This window comes from Mirounga angustirostris, unplaced genomic scaffold, assembly GCF_029215605.1.
Source record: "Mirounga angustirostris isolate CCGP_5_RB_7025 unplaced genomic scaffold, mMirAng1.0.hap1 SCAF_2, whole genome shotgun sequence".
Taxonomy (NCBI): Eukaryota; Metazoa; Chordata; class Mammalia; order Carnivora; family Phocidae; genus Mirounga; species Mirounga angustirostris.
Genome location: NW_026991710.1, coordinates 44,771,669 through 44,798,507, shown reverse-complemented (window position 1 = coordinate 44,798,507; position 26,839 = coordinate 44,771,669). Strand labels below are relative to the sequence as shown.

The window sequence follows — 26,839 nt, the reverse complement described above, 5'->3', positions numbered from 1 at the left end:
GTTGGACACTCAACCGACTGAGCCACCCAGGTGCCCCTAAAACAATGTCTTGCGGCGCCTGGGTTGCTCAGTCGTTTAGGGTCTGCCTTTCGCTCAGGTCATGGTCCCAGGGTCCTGGGATCAAGCCCCACATCAGGCTCCTTGCTCGGCGGGAAGCCTGCTTCTCCCTCCCTCTCCCATTCCCCCTACTTGTGTTCCCTTTCTTGCTGTGTCTCTGTCAAATAAATAAAATCTTAAAAAAACCCCACAAAAACAATGTCTTCCTATTGGAGTATATTAGGCACCTGAAATAGAATTAAGTGATAAATTTTATACTCCATTCTGAGACACACACCCTGAAACATACACCACAGCCCTTTTCTCTCAACTTGATTTTCAACAAATTGTCCCACAGACTGTTTCCAATCAAGTTTTAAATGTCCCACTTTTAAATATGTGCAGATAATGCATGACTACCAGACACCTCAGGAAGCCTCTAATATGAAAAAGTCCAAAACCAACAGAAGAAAAAAAGTAGATTGTACAAGGGGAAAAACAACTAAAACTATCATTAATATCCGAGGTGAAAGATTATAATAAAACCAACATCACTCTAGCAGCAATTTTTTTTAAGATTTTTATTTGACAGAGACACAGCAAGAGAGGCAACACAAGTGAGGGAGAGGGAGAAGCAGGCCTCCCGCTGAGCAGGGAGCCGGATGCGGGGCTAGATCCCAGCACCCTGGGATCATGACCTGAGCCGAGGGCAGACGCCTAACGACTGAGCCACCCAGGCACCCCTCTAGGAGCAATTTAGAGTTAGAGCCAAGTGAAGCTAATAGGCTTTCAGGAAAAGCTGACCAAGAAGACCTGAACTAAGGTAGCAGTAGCAGAAATGAAGATTGAGAGCATTTTTTAAAAATGCAGATTGTAGGCCTCTCAGAAAACTAATTCAGAACCCCCGGGGAGGAGGTCCAGGAGCCTGGAATCTGTGTTTAACATCACCATAGGTGATTCTGATGTAGTCAGCTGACTTTGAGATCGAGGAGTGGAGACAGGGTCTAACTGGTTATAGGAGGGTAAAAAAAAAGGGGGGTGGTATCTAGGTTTCTTTGCTGGGTGGATGATGGTGTCATTCTCAAATACAGAAAGGTTGGGGGGCACACCCTCCCCCCAAATCGTTTTAGTAGCCTGTGATATATCTGGGTGAAACTATCCTGAGCAGATGGAGCTATCTCTTGCTTGGATTACTGCTAGTTTCTTGCCACTGACCCCTAAGGACAGTGGGATATCCTGTGACTTTTCATATATAGTTGTCAATGCTGCGCGGTCTTCTCAGTCTTTCAGCAAAAATTTTGTTTTATTTTTAAAGCTTTTATTTATTTGATAGAGACACAGCGAGAGAGGGAACACAAGCAGGGGGAGTAGGAGAGGGAGAAGCAGGCCTCCCACGGAGCAGGGAGCCCAATGCGGGGCTCGATTCCAGGACCCTGGGAACATGACCCGAGCTGAAGGCAGACGCATAACGACTGAGCCACCCAGGTGCCCCACAGCAAAAATTTTAAAAACCTGATCACTTCCTCTGCTATTGCAGAGTAGCTTAAAAATAAAATTATTTCCCTTGACATCTGTAATAATTGACATGTCTCCAACTGTAATAAGTTGGAAACCAATTGTTATTCAGGCGTATAGCTTAGGTAACTCTCCCCCGCCCCATTTTATTTATTGCTCCTACTGAAAGCTGAAAATTTCTTACTCATCGTTTAAATCGGTCTCTTCCAATTAAAATGCCAGCCTAATTGTGACAGGGACCTCCTTTGCAGGCTTCATCACGGCACTCACAATCTCCCAAACTCCATTTCTACTCTGAGAAATTGTCAGATGGATTAAGTCCATTTACTATTGCATTTCACAGCTATTTCACCTTCCTTCACATCAAATCTAGACAGTATCTTTCCACTTTATGGGCTCCGAATTAAAGTATCTCGCCCGAGTTTAAATATGAAAGGGCACAGCTCTAAGCTGCTTCAAAGTCTATGCAAACCCTGTCCAAAAATCCAGCGTGACCACAACAGGTGTCTGAGCTGAGAGCAGTAGGCAAAAACACTGCCAAGTCTTGCCCAAGTTGGCGCAAGCCCCTTTGGGAGGGGGCGGGGCTTTAGGACACTATCTGCCCCCGGTCGCTCGAGCTGACGTCAATGCAGCGACGCAGAGGATTACGGGAGAGCCCGTGCTTCTCAGATCCCGGCGGCCAGTGCGATAGGTACGCTTTACGGCTTGCGGGTAACTGTTTTTTTAATATGTGTTGGGGGAGATTCTGGGTTCGGGCTTTTGGAGGGTCCGGATGGGCTAAAGCCTCTGCCGCAGTCGTCAGGCCTTCTGAGTCTCGCAGGAGGCTGCATCCAGCAGGGGTTTGTGTGAGGAAAGTGAAGTAGGGTGAGGCCTCGGGCTGGCTGTGCAGATTGGTTCAGCCTCAGGGCCACCGCCTCGCCTGGGATGTGTGTCAGTGGCGTCTGGCAGGTTGGTGTACTGCAAAGACTAAACTGACCTGTGTGATCTCTCCAGAGTTACCCAGCCTCAGACCCTCGGCCCCTTCATTCCGAAGGAAATAAATCTGCTCCACCTATTGGTTTGGAAGAGCAAATGAAAAACGGTGTCGGAGCTACAGAGTGCATTGTTATTAAATGTAGTTGCATAATGTAAATTAAGCCAGTGGATACAGCAAAATGAAGTTTCTAGATTATTTAACTCTCTTTAAAATAACTGATAACTTGGGAAGAGAAACCCTTGGAGCGCGAGAATTTGTTGACACTCTTAAGACCTTTGATAACTTCATAGTAGCCTCTACTGTTACAAATGAAGTAGCGAATATCTTAATGATTCCATTACATATAAAATCTGCTTACCAGATTTGCTACCCCCGCCCCTTGAGGTCTCAGAAATGTTTGGTGTCCAATAAGTGGTTTTTTTTTTTTAAGTATAGTATTTTTTTTTTATTGGAGAGAATGTATTTGATTGTTAAAATAAAAACGTTACGCAATAGATCTTGCCTTAAGTCTCTGTAGCAACCACTGGGAAACTGGCAGTTAAAAGTAGAAAAACATCTGAATTACATAGATGTGTGGTGAGTGTTGTAATTTGTCATAAAAATGGTATTTTTTAAAGTTAACTTTATAATCTTGCCCCTTTGATGTCAGGTATTTTGTAGTATAATAATCAGAATGTCTTCATGTGGAAAATTAATGGCTGTAATTGTTTTTGCATTAAAAATGCATTTTGGGGGGATAAATACAGTATATCATTTTTGTGAAAATGCCTTAGAGTGTAAGCCATTTGTCTCTCTAGCAGGAGAGCGTAGTAGAAGATATCCTTCTGCACTGACTATACCTCCTGTGAAAAACACATTTGGCATAATTAATGCGTGCTATGGACAGTCTTTATATAATGATCATTTGTGTGTATGAGGAAAAGTTTAAAATTTTTATCTTATACATTACAAAAGGAAATATTTATAGAAATGCTTATTAAAAACTAAGTACCACAGTTATGTTTTTAAATTTTATATTTAGATAACGTGGCATTTTCAAACCTTATGGGTCTCAGTGGTTGTTGGTTCATTTTGCTCTCTTTAGGAATATTTTGTTTACTAATTCATATAAATTAAATGACATAGGAAAAAATTAATTTTATTTTGAATCAATGAAATCAGTTCTAATATGTATGCACAAGTAAAAAAAACTAAAGTAGGCTACGTGGTAAATCTTACCTGCTTTTGAAATACAGAAAAGAGTTCACAGAAGAGAAAAAAAAAAAATCACCTTTATTCTCAAGGAAATACTAGCAGTTATTTCTTCTAAATCGATGATCCCTGAAGTTTTTTTTGATGAAATACTGTTTAAAATCTTTATATTTTTATTGAGAAGTCCAGACAATATTGTATTGATACAATGCTTTGAGCTGTAATACTGTAGTTTAAATGGATTTATTGGCAGTTCAAAAAGAGAGAATAAAGAGGTTATTCAACATTTATAAAAGTGACTTGATGTGACCTCTGAAGTATTATAATAAATAGTATAGTTTATATATAGTGGACTAAAATTGGGTGGATTTAGGTAGTTTTCTTTTTCCTATCAAAGGTTTGTTTTGCTGTCACCTAAGTTCAGTTCCTAAAAGCACTGTTTATTTGCGTTAGTCTTTTGTGCATGATTTTAACCACTTTATCTTAATCTGGAACGATAACTAAAGAAAAATGAAAAAATTAAGCATGTAGTGCTTTAAATTGAGTTTTATTGGTTAATTTTTTGTTTTTTCCCATTGTGGGCAGTTGAGAGAGACTACATATGTACCTGTTTCATTCTCCCCTGTGTATACCGCTCCTCTCCCAAATTTTCTTCCAGCACTGACCCAGTATTAGGTCAATGGTATCAGATTAATTTTCAACCTCATTGTTCTCACCACAGACCATTCCTGGCTTCTGAGATTAATAATGTTTTTGATATATTTATTTTTGTGAGGAATGATTTATATAGAAGTTTCTCTCTCCCTTTCTCATCCTACTAGTTTCCCTAAAACTCCCTGTCCCCATAATATTTCTGTATATAGGTAGAGTTCCCTGCTGCCAATGATGTTTAGAGAAACTTCAGTGAAATGACTCTTCAAGAATTGGTGCATCAGGCTGCCTCCATTTATTCAGATAAAATAGCTGTATGTTTTGATGAGTGCAACAACCAGCCTCCAGTTTATTACACCTATAAGACTGTGGTTAATGCTGCTTCAGAATTATCAAATTTCCTGCAATTACACTGTACCTTTCAAGGAATTCGGGAAGTTGGTCTCTACTGCCATCCTGGGATAAACTTACCCTCTTGGATTTTAGGGTAATTGTTTTAATATTAAATTTTTAGTTTTCTAATTTATAATTCTTTAATACATAGAATATGTTGTAACTTACTATTCTGTTTACTATTTTATTTTTATGTATTGCTTGTTAGATTTTAGGCTAAAGGAATTCATATTTATCCCAAGATTATTATTTTTCTTAAAGATTTATGAAATTCTTAAAGATTTATTTGACAGAGCACAAGCAAGGGGAACAGGAGAAACAGACTCCCCGCTGAGCAGGGAGACCGATTTGGGGCTGGTTCCCAGGACCCTGGGATCATGACCTGAGCTGAAGGCAGACGTTTAACCAACTGAGCCACCCAGGTGCCCCTACCCCAAGATTATTTTTAATCATTTAAGTTAGTTAATCTGAGTTTATGTAGGAGAGACCAGAAGTTTTCGCTAATAGAACACTTAAATATCTTCAAGATATAAGGGCTTCATTTGTCTGCCAAAAGAAAACAGTCATAAATTCTGTTATATCAGAGAAAACAAGTATTTCAGAAATATTGTAACTTTTTTTCCCCTGAGACTGAAGTTCTAGGTATTCAGTAAGTGAGTGAATTAATAAATGAAAGTTTTGAATGATGGTTCATAAAAATTGAGCTATGAACTGAGGAAGACACTAATTAAAAAAATCATTTGCAAAATGTTCATTAAGTTCTAGAATATTATCCTTATATAGTGATTTCTGTACTTGAGTTCTGCAGTAAATAAGAGCTGCTAAAGAATTAGAAAAGTTGATATTCATCCCATGGGATGTGTGTTAGTAGATTAATTGTATAAATGTAAAGCAAAAAAAGTTAAAATTTTACTTTCATCCAATCATTGACAAAATTTTATTGAGAATTTCCTACAAAAAGCTATTGTCTCTAAAGTATACCTCAAAGTGCTTTTTTTAAATTTTATTTTGAAGTAATCTTTGCATCCAAAGTGGGGCTCAAACCCACAACCCCAAGATCAAGAGTCCTATGCTCTACCAACTGAGCCAGGCAGGTCCCCCTACGTGAAAGTACTTTTAGTTAAAACAACTAATTTTGGATCTTTATTGCCACTTAAAAATCAGTTTTAAAGTTGTTTCCCTCCCCCTTAAGGTATCCTGGATTTGGTGAAATGTCATTTTTAGTATAGATTGTATTAATCTGCATACTAGTAAGTTACATATGGATATTTAGCTTATGTTATCTTAGTTAGATGAAGAAACAAGACTCTGCTACCTATTTGGTATTTTAGTAGTAGTGTTAACCAAGTATATTCTACTGTAATACATTAGCTTTAAAAAAATCTTGGATTTCTGTATATTAAGTGATAAAAATTTAATAACGGATATTCGGTCTTAAAGACATAATAAAAATAACTGTAACCAAAGATCTGTCAACAAAATTATTGGGCATTTCTGATATAGTCAACAGTAAAGTACGTAGAGAAATACTTAAAGATGATTTTCAACAGATCTTCTATGCTGACTCTGTACTGTTTCTTTAGAATTCTCCAAGTCCCTGCTGCTTATGCTCCTCTTGATCCAGATGCACCACCAGCATTATCAACTCATTTTATGAAAAAATGTAATCTAAGTTATATTCTTGTTGAAAAACAGCAAATTCATGTAAGTGTGTGTATTTAAATTGTTTTTTGGTTTTTTTTTTTTTTAAAGATTTTATTTATTTGACAGAGAGAGACATAGCGAGAGAGGGAACACAAGCAGGGGGAGTAGGAGAGGGAGAAGCAGGCTTCCCCGCGGAGCAGGGAGCCCGATGTGGGGCTCGATCCCAGGGTCCTGGGATCACGACCTGAGCCGAAGGCAGATGCTTAACGACTGAGCCACCCAGGCACCCCTAAATTGTTTTTTTTATGTGTTATGTTTATTTTTCAGTTGAAGGTTGTGTGTCTGTCCGTCCATGTCCACCTTTTCTAACTCTGCAGTTTTTCAGTCTCAGCACTTTTGACATTTGGGTTGGGTAATTGTTGTGAGGAGTGTCCTGTATATTATAGGTTGTTTTAGCAACATCCCTGGTTTCGACCCCCTGGATGCCAGTAGCACCCTCCCCGCCCGAGTTGTGACAGCCAAAATTGTCTCCAGAAATTACCAGATGTCTCCTGGAGGCACCCTTTACCCCCTACAATCTGTTGAGAAACACTGCTCTATAGCATGAACGTGTGTTCTAGATGTATAATAAGGTACTGCATTGTTTCGAATTTCCTTTCTCTTTCCAAAGTTGTTTCTATACTAGGAAAATTTTATAATACTTGCCACAAATATAAAAGATAAGTGTTTTAATTTACAGTGGTCAACAACATTAAAGAATTATAACCAGGCTTAAATTTTGAAAAAGAGATTAGCACTTAGACCAGACTTCTCTGGAAAACTAAATTTATTTTTTAATTTTTTAAATGACTGCCAACCAAATACCTAGCCAAGGAACACTGCTTTATAGGTAATATTTGGTGTTAGGTGTTCAGCAAAATGCATCCCATGTTTCATTATTTTATTTGTAAAATATTTTTACCAAAGAGGAATAGAACATTATAGAACATATATTTAATTTAGCCTGTTTTTACCCTTTTCCTATTTGAACCAATTTATATTTGAGGGTAACTTAAATACATCCACCTATGTATCTGTATGTGTGTGCATCTCTGTATATATAACAAAAAATATCAAGAGCTTGAGATATATGGAGGACTTCCTAGAGAATCACGGGTATTAAAGTCTCTAGAAAGAGACAACTGAGGTATAATAGGCTAATATAATGGGTTAATATTCTCTAAATAAACCTATTCATGTCTAGTCAAAAGTTTTCTTCTCAAATTGGTTATTTCTCTGTTGATGTAAGCAAAACTAAAACGGATGTGACATTTTTCTTTTTTTTTTTTTTTTAAGATTTTATTTATTCAACAGAGAGAAGGAGCACAAAAGCAGGGGGAGCAGCAGAGGGAGAGAGAGAAGCAGACTCCCCAGTGAGCGAGGAGCCCAATGTGGGGCTCGATCCCAGGACCCTGGGATCATGACTCGAGACGAAGGCAGACTCTTAACCAACTGAGCCACCCAGGCGCCCCGACATTCATTTTTCTTAACCTTGGTGAAAGTTTTATAAAATAGGTGGTTGGGTATGAGAATTGTCAGTATCAGGTATTCTTTCTAACTGCTTATAAGGAGTTGGGCACATAGAAAATCCCCTAGAAAGTACCTTGCTTCCTGTTCCATGACTTTGATGTAAGTGTTCCTCCTTAACACATGAGCAATCAAATATTTATTGAGCATATATAATATGCTCAGCATCCACTAGGGCAGTGGTTCTCAGTTTTTTATAATGCTGTCAGTAGGGGCACCTGGGTGGCTGAGTTGGTTAAGCAGCTACCTTCTGCTCAGATCATGATCTCAGGGTCCTGAGATCGAGCCCCGCATCGGGCTCCCTGCTCAGCGGGAAGTCTGCTTCTCCCTTTCCCACTCCCCCTGCTAATGTTCCCTCTCTCGCTGTGTGTGTCTCTGTCAAATAAATAAATAAATAAAATCTTAAAAAATCAGTTGTTGAGGTTTACTGGACATACAATAAAAATCACCAATTTTATGTGTATATTTTGATGAGTTTTGACAAATGTAAACAGGGAAGCCAGTCACACCACACCTGACCCCTAATATACAACAACAAACAAACAAAACACTATAGGCTCTTGCATTGTGACCTTTTTCTCTCATTTCTCTTATTTTTCTCTCAGTTGTCTTTTTTTTTTTTAAGATTTTATTTATTTATTCATGAGAGACAGAGAGAGAGAGAAGCAGAGGGAGAAACAGGCTCCCAAGGAGCAGGGAGCCCGATGTGGGACTCGATCCCAGGACCCTGGGATCATGACCTGAGCTGAAGGCAGACGCTTAACCATCTGAGCCACCCAGACGCCCCTCTCAGTTGTCTTTTATAGTAATTTCTTTGATGTGAAAACTTGTTATGTTTCATTAAGCTGCTTTTTATCAACCTAAAAAGGTATATTCAAAGGAGCCTCACTTTTAGCATGTAAAAATTGAATTTAGCATCTTTTTATCCAAATTAAGTAAATCTGTATTAATCTATCTTCATCTACCAAATACCTGAGCCAGAAACTCTGCAGTCTTCTTAGACTCACTCTGTATCCAGAGAGTTACACAACCCCATTGACTCTTGCTCATAGGCTCTGTCTGTCCACTCTTGTTGCAACAGACTAGTTCAGGCCTTATATGCATATCCCAGTTGTTGCAAAAGTTTCATTAGAAGACCCTCACTTATCAAAAATCTTACCAATTACCAGTCTGTCCTTGATGGAGTAAAGTCTAGACTATGCTGTTGCCACCTTCAGTTGGATCTCATTGCTTATAAGGTGCTTATAAGGTTAAGGTGTAAACTCATTAGTATTGAGTATATACAAAGTTATTAAGGATAGCATCTCCTCTTCTACTTACCTTCTCCCTCTCCCCCAGTTCTTCAGCTTATTGGAATGGTTAACATTCTCCACAACATTAGCTTTCTCAGGTCATATACTCTGCATTAGGTGGTTTGAATAATAAAGTACTCCTCTTCATTTGGACAAAAGCTTCTTATAACCCAAATATTACATATGATGTAGCAATCTCAGACCTTCCAGACAGAGTTAAATTCAGTCTCCTCTATTCCCATTAACATTTCAAGCATATTCATTGTCATAGTTGCCCTACAGTTGTATGTTTTTATGTCTTTTTATTTTGAAGGTGACATTGAAAATAAAGACAGCATTTTATTCTTGCAGGTTTTGTGTTTTTTTTAATTTTATTTATTTGACAGAGACAGCAAGAGAGGGAACACAAGCAGGGGAAGTGGGAGAGGGGGAAGCAGGCTTCCTGCCGAGCAGGGAGCCCGATGTGGGGCTCAATCCCAGGACCATGGGATCATGACCTGAGCCGAAGGCAGATGCTTAACGACTGAGCCACCTAGGCACCCCTATTCTTGCAGGTTTCTAATTTATTTTTTTAATCCCTAGTTATATAGAAGTACTCAAAACCATGTTGAAGGAGTAAATGAATACTTTGTATTACTTCTATGTAAAAAAGAACCTCTTTTAACATATTTATACTGTGAACTTTGTTCCCCATGTAACAGAAATTCAAATCTTCCTATGAAGTATTATTGAATTATGATACACTTAAAGAACATAATGACCTAGTGCTCTTCAGACTTCACTGGAAAAATGTTGAAGGGAGCTTGATGCTAAATGACAGAAAACAGAAATATGAAAAAGAAAAAATGGCAGACAGCACAAATTCTGGGAACAGCAATGAAGAAAAGTCAGATGAGCACCTGGATGTGAGGCTAAATCATTGCCTGGCCTATGTTCTCCATACATCAGGCACTACAGGGATACCTAAGATTGTCAGAGTCCCTCATGCATGTATAGTGCTGAACATCCAACATTTTCGGTGAGTTCTGTCCTTCAAATCCTTCTTCAAAACTTGTATTTTAAAGTCAGAGAAAGACATGTATCATATGACCTCACTGATATGAGGAATTCTTAATCTCAGGAAACAAACTGAGGGTTGCTGGAGTGGTGGGGGGTGGGAGGGATGGGGTGGCTGGGTGATAGACATTGGGGAGGGTATGTGCTATGGTGAGCGCTGTGAATTGTGTAAGACTGATGAATCACAGACCTGTACCTCTGTATAAGTACCGTGCGCTAACCGATTGCGCCACTGGAGCTCCACAGACCTGTACCTCTGAAACAAATAATACATTATATGTTAAAAAAAAGGAGAAGATAGTAGGAAGGGAAAAATGAAGGGGGGAAAATCGGAGGGGGAGATGAACCATGAGAGACGATGGACTCTGAGAAACAAACTGAGGGTTCTAGAGGGGAGGGGGGTGGGAGGATGGGTCAGCCTGGTGATGGGTATTAAAGAGGGCACGTATTGAATGGAGCCCTGGGTGTTATACGCAAACAATGAATCATGGAACACTACATCAAAAACTAATAATGTAATGTTTGGTGATTAACATAATAAAATTAAAAAATAAAAAAAGAAAGAACTTGTATTTTAAAGGGGAAAAACATTTTTTTAAGGATTTTTATTTATTTATTTGATAGAGAGGGAGAGCACAAGCAGGGGGAGTAGGAGAGGGAAAAGCAGGCTCCCCGCTGAGCAGAGAGCCTGATGTGGGCCTCTCTCCACAGGTCTGTGGGATCATGACCCGAGCCGAAGGCAGACACTTAACCAACTGAGCCATCCAGGCACCCCGAAAACATTTTTATAAGTAAACTACCCCCGATGTGGGACTTGAACTCATTGCATGTTCTACCAACTGAGCTAGCCAGGCAACCCAAGGGAAAAATTTAATTTTTATTTATTTTTAAATTATTTGAGAGAAAGAGAGAACAAGCAGTGGGGAGGAGTAGAGGGAGAGGGAGGAGCAGACTTCCTGCTGAGCAGGGAGCCTGACACTGGGCTTTATCCCAGGACTCTGGGATCATGACCTGAGCTGAAGGCAGACGCTTAACCGACTGAGCCACCCAGACACCCCCAAGGGAAAAATTTTAATCTCTATTCTTTATAACTTTTTTCTAAAGATTGAGTCATTTATTTGAGAGAGCACGCACGTTGAGTAGGGGGGAGGGGCAGAGGGAGAGAGAATCTCAAGCAGACTCCCCGCTGAGTGCGGAGCCCAACGTGGGGCTCAATCTCATGACCTTGAGATCTTGACCTGAGCCAAAATCAAGAGTTGGACGCTTTAACTGACTGAGCCACCCAGATGCCCCTGTTTTTTAGAACCCTTGTTCCTAAATTGATAGTCATAAGTAATTGGGGCTCTTGTTTTGGCTATATCTAAACTTTAATTCTTTGCAGGCTAGGACTTCACCTCTCTGATCCAGACCTGGAGCCAAACAGGGAGCAAATAAATAATGGTTGAAGCTTTGCTTCTTAATTATTAATAAGGGAGTGTATTCCTGGTAGAGGTACAGCAGACATATGGGAGAAAGAAGTTTGGCTTGCTAGAGTGTATCAGGGCAGAGCTGAGGAAGGAGTGGGAGGGCAGGAGCCATGTGACCTGAGGGGGCAGGAGCCTGGTATGCCCTGTTGAAGAATTTTGCACTTATCCAGTAGATGTAAAAAGATTTGCGCTCATTACGTTCGTTCCTATAGCATTGTAGAATTTGGTTTGCTCATCAGGAGATGAGAAATCTCTATGAAGTCGATTCTTAGATTGAGAAGAAGGAAAGAGAAGAGGAAGGGAACCAAAGGAGAGTAGCCTTAGGAAATCAAAAGGGGAAACAAACAAGTATAGAAACTTTGTGACATATATTTTTATGTCATTTTAAGTTTTATATAATTAAAAACTTTCTAACAACCACATTTTAAAAGTACAAAAAAATAAGAGGGGTGCCCGGGTGGCTCAGTCAGTTAAGCATCTGACTCTTGATTTCAGCTCAGGTCATGATCTCAGGGTCGTGAGATTGAGCCCCGAGTCAGGCTCTGTGCTGGGTGTGGAGCCTACTTAAGATTCTTTCTCTCCCTCTGCTTCTCTCTCTCTCTCTCCCTCTCCCCCCTACCCTGAAAAAAAAAAAAAAAAAGGTAGAAATAAAATTTAACAATACCTTATTTAATTCAGTATATCTAAAATATCAATAATGTAATCAATATGAAAATTAGTGAGGTATTTTACACCCTTTTATGTTTATCTTAAATCTAGCGTGTATTTTACACTTACACATCTCAATATGGATTAGCCACATTTTTAGTGCTCAATAGGCACATGTTTCTAGTGCCTACCATACTGGACAGTGCAGGTCTAGAAGAAGGGCATGGTGAAATGAGGCAGAGAGGAGTCTTGTAATTGATAATCTGGTCTTTAGTGACTTTATTTCCGAGTGCCCAACACTGAGGACAGAGTACATTAGGCTGGGAATAAGGGAATGAGAAATAAGGAAATGGAGATAATAAAGTGTTCATTTCTAGGAGCTAGTTTTAATGGGAAAGAAAGAATTCTCGGAGGGTATAGGTTTATCTTTAAGATGGGAGACTGGGGTGCCTGAGTGGCTCAGTCAGTTGAGTGTCCCACTCTCGATTTCCCCTCAGATCGTGATCTGAGGGTCGTGAGATCGAGTCCCATATTGGGCTCTCCACTCAGTATAGAGTCTGCTTGAGATTCTTTTTCTCCTTCTTCCCCTGTCCCTTTTCACACACACGCTGTCTCTCTCTCTCTCAAGTAAAATCTTAACCAAAAAAAAAAAAAAAAGGAGGGGCGCCTGGGTGGCTCAGTTAAGCGGCTGCCTTCGTTCAGTCATGATCCCAGGGTCTGCTCAGTGGCGAGCCTGCTTCTCCCTCTCCTTTTGCCTGCTACTCTGCCTACTTGTGTGTGCGCGCTCTCTCTCTCTCTCAAATAAATTAAATACAATCTTGCTCTCAGATAAATTAAATACAATCTTCAAAAAAAAGATGGGAGACATTAATAGGCTGATGGTAGAGAATTGGTAGGGAAAATTGGTTTGAAAAATCAAGAAATAGTGTTGTAAAGGAGTAAGATACTTTGAGATGGAAGGGTAAGGAATGTTAGAGGAAGCTGATGGATTGTAACTTCCTAGGCAACAGAAAGCAAAGTCATGTGTTAAAGAGTATGAGAGGTGAGGTGGGATGGAGATGCAGGGAACTTGAAGAGTGGAGCAGATTTGGAATCTAGTGGAGATGGGAGAGGCACTGGGCCAACAGAGGCAGGAATTATGTATAAAGTGGGAACAGGTATGTGCCCAATGAGGGATAAGGGGCTGATTTATTTTTTTATTTAAAAAAATTTTTTTGACAGCACGGGAGAGGGAACACAAGCAGGGGGAGTGGGAAAGGGGGAAGCAGGCTTCCCTCTGAGCAGGGAGCCCCATGTGGGGCTTGATCCCAGGACTCTGGGATCATGACGTGAGCCGAGGGCAGATGCTCAACGATTGAGCCACCCAAGCGCCCCAAGGGGCTTATTTAAAGTATAGGAATTTCTTGATTGCTATTTGTGCTTGAATTTAATGAAATTCATTTACCTGTTAAAAATCCCTTTTTGGTTTACTTTCAGGGCCATAAAAGTCACTGCAGAGGGAATTTATAGTAAGTTCACACTTGGTTTCCTTCCTGGGAATAAAAGCCACTCTGAAGAAGGAATTTATGGCAACTTCATTTCCCAGAAGTTTTTATGAGTAGTCCTATAAGGGAAGCTCTAAGAAGGCTTCTTTCCACATCTGTTAAATCCAAAATGTCCTCAGCTCAAAGTAGTCTTCATATCAACTCTGGGGTTCCGAGTTGGTCCCCACAATACCATACTTTAAGATATTTTGAAGTTAAGGTAATGCCTGCTTTTTAGATAGAGTGGGTTTTATGTATTCAAAATGAAGCCATGCCATAGGCTTGCTACTGCCTATCTAATACTCTGTAATATCCTAACTACATATATTCTGCTCTTTGTTCAGCTGCTGAGAGAAAAGGCCAAATAGTAGGAAAAGGGAGTCAGGTCTCTATTAAGCATCATTAAGTAAGTAGGATAGAAGAAGTCAGGTTTCTACCAGAAAAGCAGAACCAGGAGGATATATCAGGGACTTGCTATAAGGAATTGGCTTATGTTTGTTGGGGCTAAGCAAGACTGAAGTCTGTAGTATAAATAGAAAGGGATGATCATGAGCAGACTGGAACCCCATAGGCATGTGTTTGTTCACAGGCAAGTCAGGAAAGATCTAGGGGGGAAGAGAGTAATTGTAGACCCAGATGCTGTGTCTCTTTCAGAGAAGGCCTAACACTCTTTAAAGGCCTTCCAGTTGAGTAAATTGAGTTAACCCAGGATAATCTCCCTTTTGATTAAAGTCAGCTGAGTAGGGACTCTGTCTACAAAATCCCTTCACAGCAGGACCTGGGTTAGTGTTTGACGGAATAACAGCGAGGTGTGTGTTCTACTAAATGGCACCTGCCTCCCTCTGTCCTCCATGTCTTTTTTTTTTTTTTTTAAGATTTTATTTATTTATTTGAGAGAGAATGAGAGAGAGCACAGGAGAGGGGTTAGAGTCAGAGGGAGAAGCAGACTCCCCGCCAAGCAGGGAGCCTGATGTGGGACTCGATCCAGAGACTCCAGGATCATGACCTGAGCCGAACGCAGTCACCCAGCCAGCTGAGCCACCCAGGCACCCTGTCCTCCACGTCTTGAGAGAGAAGGTCCTTTCTTTTTTACCCTAACAGAAAACATACTAGAAAGGAAATTCTGGGGACTGTCGTTTAATCCAACCACACTTACACATCAGAACACCATCACAGATGATAAAATATGTCATGGTAAGAAGTGGATATTTTTATTTATTTATTTTTAAGATTTTATTTATTTGACAGGGAGAGAGACAGCGAGAGAGGGAACACAAGCAGGGGGAGTGGGAGAGGGAGAAGCAGGCTTCCTGCGGAGCAGGGAGCCTGATGCGGGGCTCAATCCCAGGACCCTGGGATCATGACCTGAGCCAAAGGCAGACACTTAACGACTGAGCCACCCAGGCGCCCTAAGTAGATATTGCTTTAAATGGCTTTTAATCCTTATATTCATAAAGAACAGTTCTAGAATTAATAGCACCATTTTGGTTAATCGACGAAAAAAAGAGTAAAAATCTGGCCAACATCCAGAAACTTAATGGTCATAATTTTTTAGGATATGTGATTACCAAATGTTAGACATTTCTCATAACTGCATTCTGTTTTGCCTTAGGGTACTTTTCGAGATCACACAGGAAGATGTTTTGTTTCTGGCTTCACCTCTGACCTTTGATCCTTCCGTTGTGGAAATATTTGTTGCTCTATCAAGTGGTGCCTGTCTGCTTATTGTACCAACTTCTGTCAAAGTGCTTCCATCAAAATTAGCTGCTGTTCTCTTTTCCCATCACAGAGTAACTATTTTGCAGGTACATTTCAGGGACAAATGAAATGCTTTGTCTTTTATTATTTAACATTTTTAAAGTTTTAGAGAATATTTTGTATTCCTGTAGTTTTTCACAGTAGGTTAATGATAATCTAGTAAGATTATTATGGGCTGTCTCCTGATGATACCACTTAATTTGCCTGAGAATGAAAAAAATTAATTCTATTTAGAAAATTACTGTCCATTTGGTACAATAATGACTAGAGGAAGTTGACCTTCACCCAAATCTTTTGGGATACACTGCCTCTCCTATCTTAAACTTTAGCTTTTGGTGGAAAACATAAAGTTGAAGTAAGTTAAATGATAATTAGTTAGGAATTTAGATTTTCTGACTTTTTATATCACTATATGTTACATTAACTTACAGAAACAAATCCTTAAGTTTGTCATTTTTAAAGATTTAAAAAAATATTTATCTGAAAGTATGTGACTGATGTTATGTTGCAAGTGGTTAAAGATACTAAAGAGAATTAACAAAATTATATGCAAATCATGATAAACTAAAAATAGCAGTTTTATATCTAGTGTAAGAGACTTGAGGATGTCCTAAAGGCAAAATCTGATATTGACTTTGTTTTTAGGAAGTTTTTCATCCTTAAAAAATATATATATGTATATATATTATATAATATATATATAACAAATATAGTAATGTGGCTTGATGGGTATATCAGTGCATATAAATTTTCAATCTCTGGTGATCATTCCATCAGTCTGGACAAGACTTTAATATAATTTATTTTCCTACAACATTCAAGGAGTATAATTTTCAAGAAACATTTGCAAAGTACCTTAGTAGATTTGAGAGATAGTTACTAAAGGAAAGGAGACTTTCCTTCTATGTCAAGTCAATGAGTTCTTTCTCTTTAAATCCGATCCCCTTGCTTAATGTTTTAGCACAGTCTCAGATAAATTTACTCTAGTAGTGGGTTTTAACCTTTTTGGGGTCCTAAATCTTTGAGAAACGGATATACATTTACTAACTCAGATCCCAAAACACAGCAAGTTGTGCATATAGTTTCATGGTGATTTTATTTAATTTACAATACTTAATTTGGAGTATTATCAGCAGATGAAATTTGAATTATTTTTGTTTTTAAAGCTTTATTTGAGAGAGATAGAGCACGAGCATGAGCAGGACGGGGAGAGGGAAAGAGAATCTCAAGCAGACTCCTCGCTGAGCACAGAGCCCAACCTGGGGCTCCAGCTCATGATTGTGAGATTACAACCTGAGTCAAAACTGAGTCAGACATGTAACTGACTGTGCCACCCAGGCACCCCCAAATTTTGAGTTTGAGGAAGGAAGAGAAGTACACAAGCTGACAGGCTATACTTTCCTCTTTATAAGGCATGTCCTCTCTTGTTAGAAGGTTGGGGAAGAAGAACTGTAAAGTATCCTCCAAACTGAGAAGGGACTTTGAGATGAAAAAACAAGGCAGGCAACTCCATACAGTTTACATAGTTTTATGAAGGTAACATATTGACGGGGAGGGATGGATGGATGATGATGTGGAGGGGTGCAGCTATTCTCTGCAAAGACCGGACCTTAGTCTACAGATTTTATAGACCAAAGGGATGTGTAGGGGAAGGCACTATAGTAAGATCAAAGGGTCTACATGTACCTGACAACTAATCTTTAATTAGATCTTGTGGCACCATCCCTGCCCCAGAAAGGGGAGAGAATGTGTTATCTTGAACAAATTTATGGAGGGCCAAAGCAAGCCTCCCCCTCCCCCTATCCTGGCCTCAGTGGGCATTGCTAAGCTACGTATATTAATCTCCAAAGGTCCTGTAACACTTAGCCACCTGTGTGAACAAGATCTCATTTAACTGCCCACATGAACAAGATGGAGTGCTAAGATGGATTCAGTATTGTCGGATCTCTTATGTCTCATAGTGAGGCATTTGTTGTTAGGGTTCATTTTTTCCTTCCAAAGTCAAATTTCTTATCAAATGATATATAAGTCATTAAGGATTTTTGCCTTTTTGCCTATATAATAGATATTCTATACTTAAAAAAGAAAGCTTCCTGTATAGATTTTATTTATAAATAATAATGTTACCTAAAAACCTAATTGGATATATTTTAAGATTGTATTTGAGAGTGAGGGAAAGTGACAGGGGTGAGGGACAGAGGGAGAAGCAGACTCCCCACTGAGCAGGGAGTCTGATTCAGGGCTTGATCCCGGGACTCCGGGATCTTGACCTGAACCCAAGGCAGACGGTTAACCAACTGAGCCACCCAGGCGCCCCCTAAATGGATATTAAGCAAGGATCTTAACAGGTTAAAAGACAGTACATGCTCTATTAAGGTTTTATTTTATTTATTTATTTATTTATTTTTAATTTTTAAAATTTTTTTTAAAGATTTTATTTATTTATTTGAGAGAGAGAATGAGAGACAGAGAGCATGAGAGGGAGGAGGGTCAGAGGAAGAAGCAGACTCCCTGCCGAGCAGGGAGCCCGATGCGGGACTCGATCCAGGGACTCCAGGATCATGACCTGAGCCGAAGGCAGTCGCTTAACCAACTGAGCCACCCAGGCGCCCCTATTTTATTTATTTTTTTTAAGATTTTATTTGTCAGAGAGAGAGAGCACAAGCAGGGGGAGTGGCAGGCAGAGGGAGAGGGAGAAGCAGGCTCCCACTGAGCAAGGAGCCCGATGCGGGGCTCGATCCCAGGATCCTGGGATCATGACCTGAGCTGAAGGCAGACACTTAACCGACAGCCACCCAGGTGCCCCTTTATTAAGGTTTTAAAAATTAAAAAAGAACATCTTGATTTACTGTGGGGGAGAAAGGCCCCAAAGTGAAATGGACTAAGCTTTTGAGGAAATTAAAGACTGACTTTGTTTCAGGAATAAGGAATAAGGACCTTTTTGGTTTTTTACAAACCTAAAATACATTTGAGCTTTTTTTTTTTTTTTAATACTCTGGGTAGCAAAGTTATATTAAACTTGATGCCCTTTAAAAGTGAAGCCATTTAGGGGCGCCTGGGTGGCTCATTTGTTAAGCATCTGCCTTTGGCTCAGGTCATGATCCCAGGGTGCTGGGATCGAGCCCCGCATTGGGCTCCCTGCACCGTGGGAAGCCTGCTTCTCCCTCTCCCCCGCTGCTTGTGTTCCCTCTCTCTCTGTGTCTCTCTCTGTCAAATAAATAAATAAAATCTTTAAAATAAATAAATAAATAAAAGTGCAACCATTTAATTAGAGTGAAATCTCATGTTGCTAGCTACCAAAATGTCAGCATAATAATGTTTTTCAGTTTTATGTGAATTTTTCCTTAGAAATTTTGGAAGGAACCTTAACATTCCCTGTTTTATCTGTTATTTACTAAGTCCTATTTTTCTGTGCCTAGGATGATTTGGTAACAAAACATATTGACTAGAATTCTGCCACTAAATTTTATCATTTCAGTTTGAGTATCTGAAGAGTGTTACTATGCTTTATCATGCTGAATATTCATAGCTGTGCAATCATTTGTAGAGTTCAAAGTTGAAATAATTATCTTTAGCACCAGAAATTAGGCCAGAACATTTCTTTTTTTTTTTTTTTTTTAATTTTATTTATGAGAGCGAGAACAAGCGATCACGTGCACGTAGGGGGAGGGGCAGAGGGAGAGGGATAAGCAGACTCTGTGCTGAGCACTAAGCTCAACGCGGAACTCTTATCTCAGGACCCTGAGATCACGACCTGAGATGAAACCAAGAGTCAGATGACCAACCAACTGAGCACCCAGGCATGCCTAGAACATTTCATTTTGATAAGAGATTTTCCTTATGATAAAACTTGGTGGAACAGTTTACTTGATTTAGGATGCCTTATAAATAGAGTGGCCATTATAATTTATTACCAAAAAACCCAGAATCTTGAGAGTGAATGGAGGTGCTAAATTCCTAGACAGGAATCTGGAATAGTAAGTTTGTACTGGGATGTAGGGTCATCCTATTACTTAAATATTTTGACAAACCAAGACTTTAATCTTTTTGAATTAAAATTCAAGATGTCCATTAGGGCTGCTGCTAGCTTTTATTGAAAGAAACCATTTAAAAATCTTGATTCACGTGGAAATTTTCTATGGTCAAGTAAAGAGATTGGCAGATCCTCTCCCTGATAGAAAGCAACTATAAAGCTGGAGAAAATTGAAGGCAACTATGTCAACACTTTGGAAATAACCAAAGGCCTACAACTACCTGAAAAGTGTTTGTTTTTAAAAACTGTTGTGTTTTGCATAAAAATGGAATTCGTGGTATTCTAGACTAAGCTGTTCTCCCTGCCTCCCCCAGCACAGTCAAAACAGACTTTTCTGTCAGGGCCTTTTGCTCATAAGGGCGATTATTCAGTTTGGAATGGTAGGCTATGTCCATGCCCAAAAGCACTGTCTGTGGAAATGTTGAAGCAGTCCGGCATGGAGGGCCAAAAACTCCACTGGTTTGAGGTTGTGGTCACAGGGAGGGAAAGCACATTCTGGCTAAGGCTGTACTTGGGAATCAGACCAGAGGGCCCAAGCACATTCCTGGCTGACCTTGAGGGTATGTGCATGTACATTAGAGACACAAAAGGACCCATGGAGAATAAAAGCTGGATTAGGCTTGAAAGTGACCTAAACTTTGAGCTCATCTATCTATACACACAAATCCATCTCTGTGGACAGTCTGTCCAGTCGTTGCTCGACTACTGAGCTGTGCAGACACAAGGTGACTCGTAGGAAGTAAGACTTAAAAATGAAAAGAATATATATTTAAGGGGCACCTGGGTGGCTCAGGTTATGATCTCAGGGTCCTGGGATCGAGTCCCACATTGGGCTCCTTGCTTCCCTCCCCCCCGGCCCCCCACTCGTGTTCTCTCTCTCAAATGAATTTAGAAAAAAAAATACATATTTAAAAGAACAACTGAGCAATGACATTAGTGGCCACACATCACCAGGAAGACAGATTTTACAGATTTAATCCAGGCTAGTTAGTAACAAAGAAACAAGCAAAAAAGCAACAAGAACATTTCATAATGATAAAATGGCCAGTACATAAAGAGGTATGTTGTTGTATCAAGAAGATGTAACGATTATAAACGATTATCCACCTAAAAATGGAGGTTCCAAATACGTGAAGCAAAATGGACAGGATTGAAATGAGAACTAGGCAACCCAGTAGTTCAAAATTTTAATACCTCACTTTTAACTTTTAATACCCCAATTTTAATACCCCTAGGTCATGAAAAACTAAACAGAAATCAGAACATATAACATAGAAAACTTGAACATTTTCAGCCAAATTCCATTTATATTATAGAACACAATATTTAGTAAATGCAGAATATGCATTCTTTGCAAGCACATTGAACATTTTCTAGGATAGATCATATTCTCAACCACAAAACATGTTTCAGTAAATTTAAAATGTGACCAAGTGGCATTTATTCCAGGAAGACACACTTGGTTTAACATCCCCAAATCCACTGATAATTATGCTTTTTGTTCATTATTTATGTAGTATATATTAACAAATGCAGAAGTATTTGGCAAAACCCAACATGTGTGATGAAGGAAAAAACCTTAAGTAGGAATAGAAGAACTTCCCCAGTGTGATGAGGGGCATCTGCAAAAAACTACAGCTAACATCCTGTTTGGTGAAAGACTGACTGCATGCTTTCACCCTAAGATTGTAAACAAGACAAGGATGTTTGCTTTTGTCACTTCTCTTCATCATTACTCTGGTTGGTCCAGGCAGTGCAAAAAGGAAAAAAAAACAAAAACCCAACACGTTACTGATAGAAGTTAAAGAGTTCAATAAATGAAGAGACATTAAATGTTTGTGGATTGAAGTCTCAATATTGTCAAGATCTATAAATTAAACATGGTTCCTATCAAAATCCTAGTAGGCTTTTTGGGGTAGAAATTGATAAATTGATCCTAAATTTGTATGGAAATGCGAACGCTAGTCCTGATCTGTTCAATGGACTACTACTCAGCAATAAAGAGCCCCATGGTCTTGAGTGTCTGTGCCTCCCCCATTCGTTTGTTAAAATCCTAATGAACAACATAATAGTATTAGGAGGTGTGGCCCTTGGGAGTTTTTAGGTCATGAGGGTGGAGCCCTCATGAAAGGGATTAGTGCTCTCAGAAAAGAGACCCTACAGAGCTCCCTAGCCCCTTCCACCATGTGAGTATACAACAAGTTGGCAGCCTGTAACCTTGAAAGAGGGCTTTTACCAGAACCGGACCATGATGGCACCCTGATCTTGGACTTAAAGCCTCCGGAACTGTGAGAAATTTCTATTGTTTGTAACCTACCTAGTCTGTGGTATTTTGTTATATCAGCCTGAACTGAGACAAAAAGGGAATTGATAAATAAAACATAGGTGCATCACAAAATATTTATATGGAGTGAAGTCACGTCAAAACAATACATGGTGTGTGATTCCATTTTCATATAATTCTAGAAAATGCCAGCTGATCATTAGGAAATAGATCAGTGGTGGTCTGGAAAAGGGGTCCAGTCGAAGAGGGGGAGCGTTAACAGTGGTAATTTTAGGGCTGAAGAATATATTCATTATTTGGATTATGGTGATAGTTTCACTGATATATCTATATATCTGTATCTCAATTTATATTGTATGCTTTAAATATGTTCAGTTTATTTTATGTCAATTATACCTCACTAAAGCTGTTTTTAAAGATCTTTTTTCATATTGTTTAGAAACATTTTTTTAATCCTTTATATACTTTTTTCTACATAGAGATAATGGAAAAGGAAGTATGAACTGATTTTATATATTTTGTCCTTTTTATGTTTAAACCGTCTTGTCTAAACTATCCAATGAAGCATAACTAATATTTTTCTTAAGTTTTTTGCTAAAGCAAAATTGATATCTACATTAAGAAGGTAATGCTGCTTCAGGAGATTTCCAAAATGATTTATAATTTTATAAACACCACCTTAATTTCCATGTGGGTGCCCAGTGTTAAGCTTTGAACTAATTATTACAGTATTTACTTTTTTAAAGAAATTAAGGGAAATAAATTATCTTTAATATATTCACAGGCGACACCAACTTTGCTTAGAAGATTTGGATCTCAGCTTATCAAGTCAACCGTTTTATCAGCCAGTACTTCTCTTCGAGTATTAGCCCTTGGTGGTGAAGCATTTCCATCATTGACTGTTCTCAAAAGCTGGAGAGGAATAGACAATAAAACACAAATATTTAATATTTATGGTATCACAGAGGTATCAAGTTGGGCAACTTTTTACAGGATTCCAGAGCAGTTTCTTAATTCTACTTTGAAGTAAGGGTTTTAATTACTAAATAGACTAGAGAGAAACTGTATTTTTCCAGTATCTTAACATTAACACTAACAATGTTTTTGATAGGCACTGCAGTAGTAATTTTAGAAACTCTATTTTACCTAGAATTTTTATTTTTTAAATTTTTTTAGAGGGAGGGTGGGGGAGGGCACAAGGAGAGGGAGAGAGGATCTTTTTTTTTAAAGATTTTATTTATTTGAGAGAAAGATCGAGCAAGAGAGAGAGCACGAGGGGTGGGGGGCAGAGGGAGAGAGAGAAACAGGGTCCCCACTGAGCAGGGAGCCCAATGTGGGGCTTAGTCCCAGGACTCCAGGATCATGACCTGAGCCACCCAGGTGCCCCGGGAGAGAGAGAATCTTAAGCAGGCTCCATGCCCAGCATGGAGCCCAATCTCACAACCCTGAGATCATGACCTGAGCTGAAATCAGGAGTCAGTCGCTTAACTAACCGATCAACTCAGGCGCCCCTGTTTTATCTAGAACTTTAAGCTGGAGATCCAGAACCTTTCTTATAACTGGTGCTACAGATCCTGCTATAACTTTTTTGTGACTAAACAAAAATAAATAACCTATAATAACCTTTCCACCTAACCTTTTCCTCTTGGCAGTCTTTGAATTATAACATAACCAAAACTTTTTTTCTTTATTTAGTATGATGTGATTTAAGTACATTGGAAAATCTATTCAAATGAAAAATTTAAATGTGGTTTGGGTTGTTGTGTTTTCATAGATCTGAATTGCCGGTACCACTGGGATTTCCACTGCTTGGAACAGTAGTTGAAGTCAGAGATACTAATGGTTTCACAATTCAGGAAGGCCGTGGCCAAGTATTTTTAGGTGGTTTTACATTTGTTGATTGGGAATATCTCTTTTTTTCCCCCCCCAGAAAATAATCTATGTTAATTTTATTCTTTGATCAATTTCTTATGTCTGGTATTCTTTTTAATGATGATAATTTTTAATCTCATTCTCACAGTCATGAAACATTTAATATGTTACCATAATTATTTCAGATAACAGTGTTTGATACCCTTAGGGAAAATATAAAAGTAATGTAGAAATTGCAGGTTGGATCTTTATATTTATAGCCAAAATTCTCTATAATCAGTATTCTAAGAATTTTTTTAATCACATATATGTTTTTAGAAATCTTGTTTTATTCCTTTATTTTACTGAGGTTATTGTATTTAATTTTACCAGACAACATTTAAAAGTGTGCTGCCCCCTTTCCTTATAAATAATTCAAAATGTGAAACTTAGTAACTGAACTTTTGAAGATGTTCTTGATTTGATGGTTTTTAATATATTTTCCGTGGATTTTTTTTTTTATTACATTGGTGTTTATATCTTGTGAAGGTGGCAGAAACAGAGTATGTTTTCTTGATGATGAAATGACAGTACCACTTGGCATGATGCGAGCCACAGGAGACTTGGTGATGGTGAAAGATGGAGAGATTTTTTTCTTGGGACGAAAGGACAGTCAGATCAAACGACATGGCAAACGTCTTAACATTGAACTGGTGCAACAGGTAGAACTATTTAAATACTAAGTGTCTACTAACATATGTAGGTTTTAGAGGTAGCCTCCACCAGTTTTCTGTGCCAGCATTCTCTATTAATGTTATTTAAACCTAAGATTTTTTGTATTAATGATGGATTACGATAATAGGTATGGGTTATTCATACCTATTCCCAGCATGAAGAAAGAGTTGTTTTTTAAATAAGTGACAGAATGGATTTTGATAACTGTGAAAATAATGGTTTACTTTGCTCTGGGAGCAATTATTTTTGAAAAACAGGAAGAACCCAGTGTGCTGGTAATAGCAGTAGTAGCAGTTGATTTTTTTTAAGTGTCTAGTTATTTTACATTTTAATTCGACTGTGTTGATTTCAGACATGAGAAGTTTGAGCATTTATGAAGTTTGCTTTTAAATGTCCTCTGACAAATTGGGATAATTTCTCTCATAGGTTGCTGAAGGACTTCAGCAAGTGGAGTCTTGTGCAGTTACATGGTATAATCAGGAAAAATTAATTCTGTTCTTGGTGTCCAAAAATGATTTAGTAAAGGAATACATCTTTAAAGAACTGCAGAAACGTCTTCCAAGTCATGCAATCCCGGATGAACTTTTGTTGATTGATTCTCTACCATTTACATCTCATGGTAAAATCATTTGAAGCAGATATGTTTCAGTGCCAAATGAATACTAATTCATAACTAGTTTAAAGGCCTTTAAATCCTTATTATTCTAAGTAATATTAGCATATATTGTGGTAGACCTCTATTAAGTGCTTTGTATAATTAACTCATTTTATCTCTAGAAAATCCTGTGAGTAGGTAGTATAATTCCCATTTATAGATATGGAAAATAAGGCTTAAAGAGGTTAAGTAATTTTCACAAAATTACATTGCTGGTTAATGGTAGAGTTGAAATTCTAAGACTTTTCGATTTCAAAACATGTTCTTAATGACGATATTGCCTTCCCAGTTTCATCTTTATTTAATATTTACATCAAAATGCAGTAATTGTTCCATTAATAGGACCATTTTTTAACTCTTTAAATAAGATAAACATTAGCTCCTCCTTTCTTACTACCCATTACATTCTTGGTAGCGTGGGCTTACGTTCTTTAGAATTGATTATCTTTCACAAACTATAAGAATTCAAACTTTGACACTGAAAAATGTGTGGATTCTTATGACTAATGAAGATAGGGTTTGAACTGAAATTTTAAAATAATTTCTCTTTTTAGGCAAAATTGATGTTTCAGAGTTAAACAAGATATATTTAAACTATTTAAACTTGAAGTCTGAGTGCAAACTCAATGGAAAAGAGGAACTCTGGGGAAAATTACAGTATTTGTGGAAGGTATAACTTTTAAGATATAAATTTGTTATTATAAAGAAGTCATGTTATATCTTTTGGGACTGTTAACATCCTAATACGGCTGATAAAGTTTTCTAAGAATGTTATTGATGCCCAAATGTTAAGTAATGTTAAGTAATATACCATTGTTTTTTCAATTTGTATTAAAATAAGGATTAGGTTCTCTACTGTAAGATTAAGCTCCCCATAAAGAAATTTATTAGAAGTGAGGTAGACAGGGATGCCTGGGTGACTCCGTCGGTTAAGCATCTGCCTTCAGCTCAGGTCATGATCCCAGGGTCCCAGGTTGGAGCCCCGCATTGGTCTCCCTGCTCAGCGGGGAGCCTGCTTCTCCCTCTCCCTTTGCCCCTCCCCCCATGTTCTCTCTCTCTCTTTCTCTCTCTCAAATAATCTTTAAAAAATAAAAATAAATTAATTTGAAATATGTATATATTACAACCATAGGTCACTACAGTTTTTCTTAGATAAAATGTGGAGCTTTCTGAAGGGTTCTGAAAAAAGGATGTAATTATATAGTCTTGTTTGAAAGTAAAAGATAGCTTGGTAAGTCTCATTTCATTCTTAGATTCTTGGAATATAATTTGATTTAGTGAAGCAAATGAATATAAATATTGTTCCCATATTATAGAAATATCAGATATTAGTATTTTGTGGAGTTTATAATTAGTAAATCATATTTTTATAATTCTACTCGCTATTTTATGGGTAGGAAAAGTGCTCTAAAGGGAGATAAAACTTCTGGTTTTAGAGTGAGTTTGTGACAAAATTGGTAGCATAGTGATCATCTCCTTTATTATAAAGAAAATACCTTTAAAGTTTATTTTAATTAACAAAATATTTGTGTGTCTTTTGTTCATATCATTAATGTAAGTACTATG

General features: G+C 38.4%; 1 protein-coding gene across 10 annotated transcripts in view; it reads left to right on the top strand.

The window, feature by feature from the left end:
• Positions 1-2,132: 2,132 nt before the first annotated feature.
• The window catches only part of AASDH (aminoadipate-semialdehyde dehydrogenase), a 42,633-nt gene continuing 17,926 nt past the window's right edge, over positions 2,133-26,839 (top strand). For 4 of the 10 annotated variants that reach the window (XM_064584534.1, XM_064584536.1, XM_064584535.1 and 1 more), the window contains exons 1-10: positions 2,133-2,242; positions 4,582-4,856; positions 6,346-6,466; positions 9,966-10,282; positions 15,570-15,762; positions 22,817-23,058; positions 23,807-23,913; positions 24,433-24,605; positions 25,045-25,237; positions 25,828-25,943. In XM_064584534.1, the coding sequence (XP_064440604.1) occupies positions 4,627-4,856; positions 6,346-6,466; positions 9,966-10,282; positions 15,570-15,762; positions 22,817-23,058; positions 23,807-23,913; positions 24,433-24,605; positions 25,045-25,237; positions 25,828-25,943 (1,692 nt within the window). In that variant the 5' untranslated portion in view covers positions 2,133-2,242; positions 4,582-4,626. The other 6 variants (XM_064584533.1, XM_045881100.3, XM_045881099.3 and 3 more) reach the window with 6 other exon arrangements.